At 42.1% G+C, this 12326-nt stretch overlaps 2 protein-coding genes across 6 annotated transcripts in view; both read left to right on the top strand.

Annotated features, from left to right (window-relative positions):
- LOC144893031 (uncharacterized) overlaps nt 1–12326 on the top strand; it is a 264881-nt gene that overhangs the window by 35538 nt on the left and 217017 nt on the right. The gene's annotated exons all lie outside the window — the stretch shown is intronic.
- LOC137431828 (receptor tyrosine-protein kinase erbB-4) overlaps nt 1–12326 on the top strand; it is a 199243-nt gene that overhangs the window by 81962 nt on the left and 104955 nt on the right. For all 5 annotated transcript variants that reach the window (XM_078782538.1, XM_078782537.1, XM_078782536.1 and 2 more), the window contains exons 3-8: nt 554–740; nt 5397–5531; nt 7968–8033; nt 9534–9655; nt 9887–10028; nt 10136–10252. In XM_078782538.1, coding sequence (XP_078638664.1) covers nt 554–740; nt 5397–5531; nt 7968–8033; nt 9534–9655; nt 9887–10028; nt 10136–10252 — 769 coding nt within the window. The remainder of the gene's footprint in view (nt 1–553; nt 741–5396; nt 5532–7967; nt 8034–9533; nt 9656–9886; nt 10029–10135; nt 10253–12326) is intronic.

Here is a 12326-nt window from a genome sequence, read left to right as displayed (position 1 = left end):
TCTGCTTCCCTGGAAGCTCTAGTTTATTTACCTTTTGCCACACCTTTGCCCACCTTCTGGAGACTTAAAAGAGCAACATAATTGAATGAAAGCAGTACAAAGTTATAGCTAAAGCTTCATTTAAATTTCATTTGCGGTGTTTGCAGAAATATATGGACATGGTAGCCTAAGTTCGAAATCCTGAACCAGTTATAAACTGTCATCCTGGTGATTCACAGGTAGGATGATTTATCAATGGGTGTTCTGTCTCTTGGATGGACGTACGTTACGCTCGGGGTCTCATCTCCTGACGTTAGTTGGTGGACGTTAAAGATCTCCTGTTGTCCTTCACGAATGTAAATTACAAATTATTGGCCTAACCTTAGATGAACATCAGGCCTGTCCAGCCGGTTCGTGAAAGGCTCGTGCCTAGCTTCCCAAGCCAAACCCACAATAACATGGGAATAATTATGGCCATTAAAGATGAAGATGCTGATTATACATTTCCTTTACCGAGTTTATGTTGAAAAGTAATAAATAATTTAACATCTCTCTCTCTCTCTCTCTCCTCCAGTCCATTCGTGAAGTTTCTGGATACGTCCTCATTGCAATGAATATGGCATCACGTATTCCTCTTGATAACCTGATACTTATCCGAGGAAACAACCTGTATAAGAACAAGCATGCACTGGTTGTTGTAATCAATGAGAACCACGAGTCAGATCTTGGAGTAAAAGAGCTGGGCCTCAGCAACCTAACAGGTAGGAAAAAGTAAATAACCTTGACATAAGTTTTCCATAATATATATATTTTAGGAAAACTGTTTTGACTATTATAATCAAAAAAATTATTTCACATTTAATGAATCCTGGACTTTGTCTAATATGATCCTATATCTTTCCTTACAAGAAACTTCAATGCAGGGTGAGGCCTTTCGGTCTTTCAAAGCCTGTGGTGGTGTTGCACCTTTTGTTATTTGGCCATACTCTAACCTTGGCAAATTTAAAGTCGTTGGTACGACTCGGCCGGGGTTGGAGCCACCGACCTCCGAGACTCAGAGCGGACTTTCTAATCAATAAACCACTGGGTCTAGTGTGGAACATTCGGATGATTTAATAGACTGCTGCACAACCCTCCTTGGTGACATGTGCAGCCCGTTTGTGGTGGTCGTGATGTTGGTGGTTTGTAGTGGTTGTGATGTTGGTGGTTTGTGGTGGTGGTAATGTTGGTGGTTTGTGGTGGTCATGATGTTGGTGGTTTGTGTTGGTTGTGATGTTGGTGGTTAGTGGTGGTTGTGATGTTAGTGGTTTGTGTTGGTTGTGATGTTGGTGGTTTGTGGTGGTTGTGATGTTAGTGGTTTGTGTTGGTTGTGATGTTGGTGGTTCGTGGTGGTTGTGATGATAGTGGTTTATAATGGTTGTGATGTTGGTGGTTTGTGGTGGTTGTGATTTTGGTGGTTTGTGGTGGTGGTGATGTTGGTGGTTTGTGGTGGTCATGATTTTGGTGGTTTGTGGTGGTTGTGATGTTAGTGGTTTATAATGGTTGTGATGTTGGTGGTTTGTGGTGGTTGTGATGTTGGTGGTTTGTGGTGGTTGTGATGTTGGTGGTTTGTGGTGGTCATGATCTTGGTGGTTTGTGGTGGTTGTGATGTTAGTGGTTTATAATGGTTGTGATGTTGGTGGTTTGTGGTGGTTGTGATGTTGGTGGTTTGTGGTGGTGGTGATGTTGGTGGTTTGTGGTGGTCATGATTTTGGTGGTTTGTGGTGGTTGTGATGTTAGTGGTTTATAATGGTTGTGATGTTGGTGGTTTGTGGTGGTTGTGATGTTGGTGGTTTGTGGTGGTGGTGATGTTGGTGGTTTGTGGTGGTCATGATTTTGGTGGTTTGTGGTGGTTGTGATGTTAGTGGTTTATAATGGTTGTGATGTTGGTAGTTTGTGGTGGTTGTGATGTTGGTGGTTTGTGGTGGTGGTGATGTTGGTGGTTTGTGGTGGTCTTGATGTTGGTGGTTTGTGGTGGTTGTGATGTTGGTGGTTTTTGGTGGTTGTGATGTTGGTGGTTTGTGTTGGTTGTGATGTTGGTGGTTTGTGGTGGTTGTGAAGTTGGTGGTTTGTGGTAGTCGTGATGTTGGTGGTTTGTGGTGATGTTGGTGGTTTGTGGTGGTTGTGATGTTGGTGGTTTGTGGTGGTGGTGATGTTGGTGGTTTGTGGTGGTCTTGATGTTGGTGGTTTGTGGTGGTTGTGATGTTGGTGGTTTTTGGTGGTTGTGATGTTGGTGGTTTGTCTTGGTTGTGATGTTGGTGGTTTGTGTTGGTTGTGTTGTTGGTGGTTTGTGGTGGTTGTGATGTTAGTGGTTTGTGGTGGTTGTGATGTTGGTGGTTTGTGGTGGTTGTGATGTTAGTGGTTTGTGTTGGTTGTGATGTTGGTGGTTTGTGGTGGTTGTGATGTTAGTGGTTTGTGGTGGTTGTGATGTTGGTGGTTTTTGGTGGTTGTGATGTTGGTGGTTTGTGTTGGTTGTGATGTTGGTGGTTTGTGGTGGTTGTGATGTTGGTGGTTTGTGTTGGTTGTGATGTTGGTGGTTTGTGGTGGTTGTGATGTTAGTGGTTTGTGTTGGTTGTGATGTTGGTGGTTTGTGGTGGTTGTGATGTTGGTGGTTTTTGGTGGTTGTGATGTTGGTGGTTTGTCTTGGTTGTGATGTTGGTGGTTTGTGTTGGTTGTGATGTTGGTGGTTTGTGGTGGTTGTGATGTTAGTGGTTTGTGGTGGTTGTGATGTTGGTGGTTTGTGGTGGTTGTGATGTTAGTGGTTTGTGTTGGTTGTGATGTTGGTGGTTTGTGGTGGTTGTGATGTTAGTGGTTTGTGGTGGTTGTGATGTTGGTGGTTTTTGGTGGTTGTGATGTTGGTGGTTTGTCTTGGTTGTGATGTTGGTGGTTTGTGGTGGTTATGATGTTGGTGGTTTGTGTTGGTTGTGATGTTGGTGGTTTGTGGTGGTTGTGATGTTAGTGGTTTGTGTTGGTTGTGATGTTGGTGGTTTGTGGTGGTTGTGATGTTAGTGGTTTGTGTTGGTTGTGATGTTGGTGGTTTGTGGTGGTTGTGATGTTAGTGGTTTGTGGTGGTTGTGATGTTGGTGGTTTTTGGTGGTTGTGATGTTGGTGGTTTGTCTTGGTTGTGATGTTGGTGGTTTGTGGTGGTTGTGATGTTGGTGGTTTGTGTTGGTTGTGATGTTGGTGGTTTGTGGTGTTTGTGATGTTGGTGGTTTGTGGTGGTTGTGATGTTGGTGGTTTTTGGTGGTTGTGATGTTGGTGGTTTGTCTTGGTTGTGATGTTGGTGGTTTGTCTTGGTTGTGATGTTGGTGGTTTGTGTTGGTTGTGATGTTGGTGGTTTGTGTTGGTTGTGATGTTAGTGGTTTATAATGGTTGTGATGTTGGTGGTTTGTGGTGGTTGTGATGTTGGTGGTTTGTGGTGGTGGTGATGTTGGTGGTTTGTGGTGGTCTTGATGTTGGTGGTTTGTGGTGGTTGTGATGTTGGTGGTTTTTGGTGGTTGTGATGTTGGTGGTTTGTGTTGGTTGTGATGTTGGTGGTTTGTGGTGGTTGTGATGTTGGTGGTTTTTGGTGGTTGTGATGTTGGTGGTTTGTCTTGGTTGTGATGTTAGTGGTTTGTGGTGGTTGTGAAGTTGGTGGTTTGTGGTAGTCGTGATGTTGGTGGTTTGTGGTGATGTTGGTGGTTTGTGGTGGTCGTGATGTTGGTGGTTTGTGGTGGTTGTGATGTTGGTGGTTTTTGGTGGTTGTGATGTTGGTGGTTTGTCTTGGTTGTGATGTTGGTGGTTTGTGGTGGTTGTGAAGTTGGTGGTTTGTGGTAGTCGTGATGTTGGTGGTTTGTGGTGATGTTGGTGGTTTGTGTTGGTTGTGATGTTGGTGGTTTGTGTTGGTTGTGATGTTGGTGGTTTGTGGTGGTTGTGAAGTTGGTGGTTTGTGGTAGTCGTGATGTTGGTGGTTTGTGGTGATGTTGGTGGTTTGTGTTGGTTGTGATGTTGGTGGTTTGTGGTGGTCTTGATGTTGGTGGTTTGTGGTGGTTGTGATGTTGGTGGTTTTTGGTGGTTGTGATGTTGGTGGTTTGTCTTGGTTGTGATGTTGGTGGTTTGTGTTGGTTGTGATGTTGGTGGTTTGTGGTAGTCGTGATGTTGGTGGTTTGTGGTGATGTTGGTGGTTTGTGTTGGTTGTGATGTTGGTGGTTTGTGTTGGTTGTGATGTTGGTGGTTTGTGGTGGTTGTGAAGTTGGTGGTTTGTGGTAGTCGTGATGTTGGTGGCTTGTAGTGATGTTGGTGGTTTGTGGTGGTCGTGATGTTGGTGGTTTGTGGTGGTCGTGATGACAACACCACTGGGTTCTTTGCTGCGAGCTTGTTTCAGAAGTGAATGGAAATCAGGAAGTGATCGGATGCTTCAATGATTATTTGGGCTGCAATTTTGTTTGTGCAAAACAAAATTTATAAAACATACGATACATTAATTTGGGAGAAAGCATTGAACATTTTTTTGCAATATTATATTGTGTACAAGCTGTTGTTGGTTTTTACATGGAAATTAACTCTTGACGTTAGGTGACTATACTTTGTTTGTCCGTTTGTGCATTTGTATGTTCATCTTTCAAGGCCCAATCACAGCACCTAGAGGCCCCAAAATTTGGGTTTTGGTACTTGAGAAGCTGGGCAAGGTTTGAATGTACCACACGTGGCCTTGGTGTTCGTTTTGAGGCCACCAAAGGCCACTATAAAGTGTATATTGGGATGTGGGGTCAGGCAGTGCTGCCTTCGGACCACCGGCAAGAGATAAAACGACCATGAGATCAAAAATTCCATCACTTAACAATGTCCAACATGTCACGAAACCACTGCCGGGAAAAACTCAACGACCCCGGGCAGCGCCGGGTATCCTTTACCTGTTACTAAGCAAGTTGTCCTTGTTGTCGATAGAATATCAAGTAGCAGTGTACATGTGTTTTTTTTTTTTACCTCTCCCACCCCCCCCCCCCCCCCCCCACCTTCCCATGCCTCTTCCCCCAAAGCCCTCTCCCTCCCACAGATCTCCCGATGTCCCTGCTCTCAAATGTTGTATTTGTGTGCTTCCCCCTCTCTCCCCATCTTGTCTCCCCCTCCCTTTATTTCGTCTTTTGTGTCCGCTTGTTTTGTTTTTTTTTGTCATTAATGTTAGCTCTTGCACGAGCCTCGATCTTGTACACACACCAAAAAGAAAATTAAACATGTTTGTTTTGGGTAATAAAGGATTACATCCAGATAAAATGCCAGTAGGAGGGTCGTTTGTCTGGCTCATTGTTCCAAATACTGTGACCCATAAAACTCAAAGTACGATTGTTCAATCAAAACATTGTCATCAACACCCTCCCCCTCCCACCTCCCATCCCCAGAGATCCTGCATGGAAGTGTTCTCATCAGGAGCAATGGGTATCTTTGCTATGTGGAAACGATCATTTGGGAAGATCTGCAGGATATCTCTTCGAAGGAAAACGTCACAAACGAAGTGGAATTTAGCAGCAACAACTGTAAGTGTTTATTTCCCCCTTTTATATTGTGCTAAAACTCATAGTAGAGCGAACACCTCCATCAGATGCACAACAACGACATTGTTAGACATCGGTACATACTCTTCTATTTTTTTTATTTTTTTTTGAATACAAGATCGAGGCTCGTGAAAGAGCGAATATTAATCACACAGAAAGACAAACAGACACATAAAACAAATAACATCGGGAGCGGTAGACAAGATGGGGAGAGAGGGGGAAGGACACAAACACAACATTTGAGAGCAGGGACCAAGAGACATGGAGACATCGAGAGAACTGTGGGAGGGAGAGGGCTTTGGGGGGGAGGCATGGAAGGGGGGGTGGAGGGGTGGGGGTGGGAGAGGTATAAAACATATGGACACTGCCAAGACTTCCAGGAAAGAAGTTGGAATTTCAAACAAGGTGGATCTGGGGTGAATTTGTGGGGGTAGAAAAGATCAAGGTTTTGGATGGGGGAAGATAGGAGATGGTGGTGAACAGCTGTTTTAAAGACCTGGAGGGAGGAGTGGGATTGAAGTGAGTGTAAGGATATTATATTTTGTCTGTCTGTCTGTCCAGGCCGTAACTTTTTTGCCGTTTGAGTTTTGTCATCGACTTTACACCAAAGCTTTATTATGATAATACGTAGATGGCAAATTAATAATTTGGTCAAAAGGTCAAAAGGTTGAAGTCAGCGTCACCTCGAATCATCAATTTACATCCAATGGACCTGAAATTTAAATTTACCATTTGAGTTTTGTCATCAAATTTTCACCAAAGCTTTATTATGAGAACATAGAGACGGGAAATTAATTATTTTTTCAAAAGGTCAAAAGGTCAAAGGTCAGCATGACATAAAATCATCAATTTTCATCCGATTGACGTTAAATTTTAAGAATTTGCATATTGGGTCACTGGATTGGGTTTAACAATCAAAAGATAAAAGCTGATTGTTGTTTTTTTAGGTCAAAAGGTCAAGGTTGCATAAAATGGTCAATTCTCATCCATTTGACTTGGAGTTTGAGCAGGGGTTGCATATTGGGTCACTGAAGCATATTGTTTTTGATGTCAATCAAAAGGGCAAGATTGCCTATAATCGTCGATTTTTGTTGTTGTTGTTGTTGTTGATATTTTTTACCTCCGCCACCAAAGGTGGATGGAGGTTATGTTTTCACCCTTGTCTGTCTGTGTGTCGGTCTGTTCATTTGTCCGTTTGTCTGTCCGTTTGTGAACAAGATATCTCAAAAGGTTATGGACGGATTCGGACGAAATTTCTCAGAGATGTAGCACGTGTAACCAGGACGAAATGATTAGATTTTGGTGAAGATCCGGATCCGGTTCCGGCTACGAGAATTTTTAAAGTGATTCTTCACCATTGGGAGAAAGGGCCAAAAACGATACATAGCAGGATATCTCAAAAAGTTATGGATGGATTTGGATGAAACTTGTTGGACCGGTTGTGTGTCTGAAAAGGAAGAATCGATTCGATTTTGGTGAAGATCTGGATCCAGCTGGTAGAATTGTTGAAGTGATTCTTCACCATTGAGTGATATGGCCAAAAATTATACATAGCAGGATATCTCAAAATGTTATGGACGGATTTGGACAAAACTTGGTGGACCGGTTCGGTGTGTCAAAAGGACTAATCGTTTCGATTTTGGTGAAGATCTGACTGAATATGAATTCGGCTACATGAATTATTTAATTTTTAAGTGATTCTTCACCATTGAGGGATTGGGTGCAAATCGATATATAACATGATATTTAAAAAAGTTATGAACGAGTTATGAATAAACTTGGTTGACGAGTTTGTTCGGTGACGAGAACAAGCCGATTCGTGTTTGGTTCGAGTCCGAATCCAGATCCTACCTATCAGTGGATACAAAAAATAAACTGTTCACCAGGTGGAGGTATGCCCTCTACCGAGTGCCGTTCTAGTTTAGAGCTGTTTTCATCATGTTTAGTATACAGAAAAGGAAGAAGAAGAAGAGGTCTGACTACAAAGCGGATGGGCTTTGCATTTTCAGCTGCTTTCTAGTTTTTATAATTATTATAATTATTATTATTATTATTATTATTATTATTATTAGCTTCCCCTGTCTCAGCAGACAAAGTATAATAATTAGTATGCTAAATAATAAGCAAGAAAACACTCAAGTTGATGAGGAAGTGGATACAATTTTGCAATGAGAAACAAAACCCATAGCAAGATGAACATTGACAATGTTATCCAATACCCAAACACCACCTCCGCCATCACCACCCCCAGCACCCTCAACACCTCCACCAACAGCTCTCCCCTCCGTCAAAGTATTGTTGTGTAACATACTCATATTATTACAGTTTAGGTGAAAGTTTTCCATGCTATAAGGATTGTAATAGTTTACCAACTCTGAATTGATTTGAAATGCTTTCATAGTGGTTCCTTTCACCTAGGTCCTCCGTGTCATGAAAGCTGCAACAATCACTGTTGGGGTCCGACAACTAATGATTGCCAGAAACGTACGTGCTGCTTGTACTGTAAATCTGAAGAGCTGCTTTGTGTTGATACTTTAATACCATGACCCTCTTACCTTGTCACTTTTACTGTTATGATGGAATTTTACACACAAGTACTCTTCACATCACATTATCCATTCATTCCTTTTACAACGAAACTTCCATTTCACATATTACAAAGTGTGGATAATTGAGGGATATTATATGTTTTTTAAATAACAAAACAAGAGTCTGAAACGTATTATATACCAATTTTCTTGAAATGATCGAAATTTGCAATAACGAAGAGCTTGTCTTGCTGGTGAAGTCTCGTGTCGATCTGTGATCTGTGTCTGCAGACAGGTAGAGAAATGGATGACAACAATAGGATGTTGATTGAGGTAGAAGCTGACGTTTTGGGAGTTCTATTTATTGGTGTATCAACCTTTGGTTAACCCTTCCTCTTTTGCTCCGACAAAGGGTTAACACCCATAACCTCAGCTTCTCCTTGCTTCCCATGGTGGCCAACGTACATCGATCAACGTTCAGTTGATTTCATCCAGTGAAATTTGCTACATTGAGTTATTATCGCAGTTATAGCTGTTGTCACCATAATTCATGTTCTTCCTGGTTACCTCCGCCACCAAAGGTTATGTTTTCACCCCTGTCTGTCTGTTTGTCTGTCCGTTTGTCTGTCCGTTTGTGAACAAAATATCTCAAGAAGTTGTGGACAGATTCGGACGAAATTTTGCGGAGATGTAGCATGTGTGACAAGGACGAAATGATTAGATTTTGGTGAAGATCCGGATTCGGATCCGGCTACTAGAATTTTTAGGTGATTCTTCACCATCGGGAGATAGGGCCAAAAACGATACATAGCAGGATATCTCAAAAAGTTGTGGACGGATTTGGACGAAACTTGGTAAACCGGTTGGGTGTCTGACAAGGACAAATAGATTCGATTTTGGTGAAGATCTGAATATGGATTAGGATATTAAAATTATTTAATTTTTAAAGTAATTCTTCACATATTGGGAGATACGGCCAAAAACGATACATAGCAGGATATCTCAAAAAGTTGTGGACGGATTTGGACGAAACTTGGTAAACCGGTTGGGTGTCTGACAAAGACGATTCGATTCGATTTTGGTGACAATCTGAATATGGATTCGGATATGAGAATTATTTAATTTTTTAAGTAATTCTTCACATATTGGGAGATAAGGCCAAAAACGATACATAGCAGTATATCTCAAAAAGTTGTGGACGGATTTGGACGAAACTTGTTGGCCAGGTTGTGCGTGTGGAACAAGGAAGAATCGAATCAATTTTGGTGAAGATCCAGATCCGGGTCCAGCTAGTAGAATTTTTAAAGTGATTCTTCACCATTGAGTGATATGGCCAAACTAGGCGGAGGTATGCTCTCTACTGAGTGCCGTTCTAGTTATTACAATGTTATTTGGTGGTATACATATTACTGATCTTATTAATGTTTGTTTGCATGATCATTTGTTTCGTATGCAGTTCAGCGTACTAAATGTGCTGCCCATTGTGATCGTTACTGTATACGAGGACATGAAGACCAATGTTGCCATTCGAATTGTGCCAGCGGTTGCTTCCTCCCTCGAGATGCGAGAATGTGCTACGTGAGTGAGATGTCCCACAAAATCGGAGGCCAGAGTAGTTAGTATATGGTTAATATGCGTAGGTATGAGATTTATCCCATGTAGTACGTCTGTGAATTCGGTACTTTAAGAAACCATACCATCCCCACAATTGCAGGCCCATAGACGAGCATACGATTTGTATTTTGGTGTTTTCAGAGTTTTCTCAATCACAAAGGTTTCTCACAAATTTCCTTGATCCTGACTCCGCAGGCTTGTCGGCTCTTCAACAACAGCGGGGAATGTGTGAAGCATTGTCCTAAGCCAGAGATTTACAACCCGACTATGTCCATGATGACACCTAACCCAGATGTGAAGTATAGCTATGGTGCAGCGTGCGTCAAACAATGTCCAGGTCGGACCAAACTTCTTAAATTCATTTTATTGGGTAAAAGCGTTCACGATCTTCACATTGAGTGATTTTAAACATTGTAATAATTTATGGTCTTAAATATTTTTCAGGACATTTTGTTGTGGATTATAACTCGTGCGTCCGCTCCTGTCCCGCCAACAAAGTCGAAGTTGAAGACAGCAGTGGTCGAAAGGTGTGCAATCCATGTCGTGGGATTTGTGAAAAAAGTAAGTTAAATCTGGAATCATCTGAGTGAAGCACGTGGTGCAGGGTTGAGGGTGGGGGACGGTGTGCTGATTCAAAATAAGCTTTGGATACCAAATTACGTGGTTTATCAAAATGGTTTGTGAGTTGATAAGTATTATAATGTAATTGAATGATTTAGCTGTTTGAACTGCTGCTGATTAGCTGAATTTAGCTGATTTGAACCCAGAATAGACTGCTTTGGGCAAGTGTGCTTGTCCCGTTACTTTAATCCTATAATTTATTTTGCCTCCTAATTCCTGGGATGTCTCCACAGAGTAGTGGGCCATCAATCACCATGGAAGCCTCGTGGCTTAAGCACTCGACGTTGGTTTTTTTTTTTTACATGTATATTTTTATAGGTATACTAGCCGAATGCACCCGGCTTTGCCCGGGTTCTTTTTGAATGAATTTACTACTGTAATTCAGCTTTTACTCGCGGCCATAGAAGATTGACTACTATAATTCAGCTCAGCTTTTAATTGCGAAATGGGCCCAGCCCGGCCGGGGCGGCCTCGACCGGCCTCGCCACCTAGCCTATAACCTTCCTGGGGCTTGTCCTGACATTTTTGGTACTTTTTGAATGAATTTACTGCTATAATTCAGCTTTTACTCGTGGCCGCAGAAGATTGACGATGATAATTCAGCTCGGCTTTTAATTGTGAAATGGGCCCAGCCCGGCTGAGGCGGCCTCGACCAGCCTCACCACCTAGCCTATAACCTTCCCGTGGTCCGTCCCAACATTTTTTGTTTCAGAGGTTTCCTCCTATCTTTCACCGTTCAGGAGATTAGCGCGTGCAGACAAACAAACAAACAAACAAAAACTTTCTTTTATATATATTGGGTATATTAATGTAACCATATTAATATGAACCACCTTTGGAGGCCATTTTTCCCCGCAGAGCGGGGGTTGGCCTTTTTTGGGCAACGTGGTTCCCTTTTGTAAGCAATGTTTTACGGCCGGATGCCCTTCCTGCCGCCAACCCTGTTAGTCGCCTCTTGCGACACACAGGGAATTACCAGCCAGTGAAATGGTACTCAATTTGCCAACCTCAGAAGGATGACAGGCTGAGTCATCCCCCCTGGCGTTAATTCAGCGATCGACCGGGATTCAAACCCAGGATCCAAGGATCCCAAGCTGGCACCATAATATAATGAAATATAATGATTAATGATTATACTATATTAATATAATTAAAGCAGATCGCACAAAAGGGGAAATATAAAAGGTTTTTTGCAGGTGAGGCACCACATGTTGCATGACACCCAACACAGGCACATGGGGAGGGCGTTTGAAGAAGAAGAAGAAGAAAAGAGGAAGAAGAAGAAGAAGACATATCAGAAGCAGGTTGTTTCTCTGTAATGTTTTCCGAGTTTGAATAAAATTTTCTCATTTAGTTTGAAATTTACAGCTTGAATCAACATGCTGGAACTCCAACACGAGATCGATGGATGTTATTTTTACATGCATCTATGCATGTGGAGGTGACGGGTCATATAATGAAAGCAGATCATGCAAAAAGGGAGAAATGAAATAACACAACAAAGGCAAGGCAACACCGAGGCAGGTTTGCCTTTTTCGTCGATATAACTACTTTTTACCTTTTAAAGGTAGGAAATAAGTAAAATAGACTCAATGAGGAGGGAGTAGGGGTGTTCCATCTCGCAGAGTGTTCCATTACCAAGCTGCTTGTAGAGTGCTCGCCAAGCAGCTTAAGAACTCAAACAAGCACTCCCACAATACTGTTGGGATGCCTGAAGTGTCCCACAATGTCCGAATTAGACAAGTGAAGACTTTTTTTTAACAGTCAGAACTGCTGCTAAGGTCAATTCCACAGTTATTTTTTTTAAATTTGGTTCAAATAAAGATATTCTTGAGTTTTGTGTAAATGAAGTAAGGCATGAACACTGCCGTTTATAAGCATTGTGGTGTATACAGGAATACAGCGATCCGTAGGTATAAAGATCAGCTATATTACAATTCGTAGATATTATATTAAGCTTTATTGCAGAGAAACCAACCTGTTCTGAGGAAAGGCAAACTGAGTTGAGTGGACA

The sequence above is a fragment of the Myxine glutinosa genome, chromosome 7, assembly GCF_964187855.1.
Source record: "Myxine glutinosa chromosome 7, kmMyxGlut1.1, whole genome shotgun sequence".
NCBI lineage: Eukaryota > Metazoa > Chordata > Myxini > Myxiniformes > Myxinidae > Myxine > Myxine glutinosa.
The sequence above is the reverse complement of the archived record's forward strand: the minus strand, read 5'-3'. Positions and strand labels throughout refer to the sequence as shown.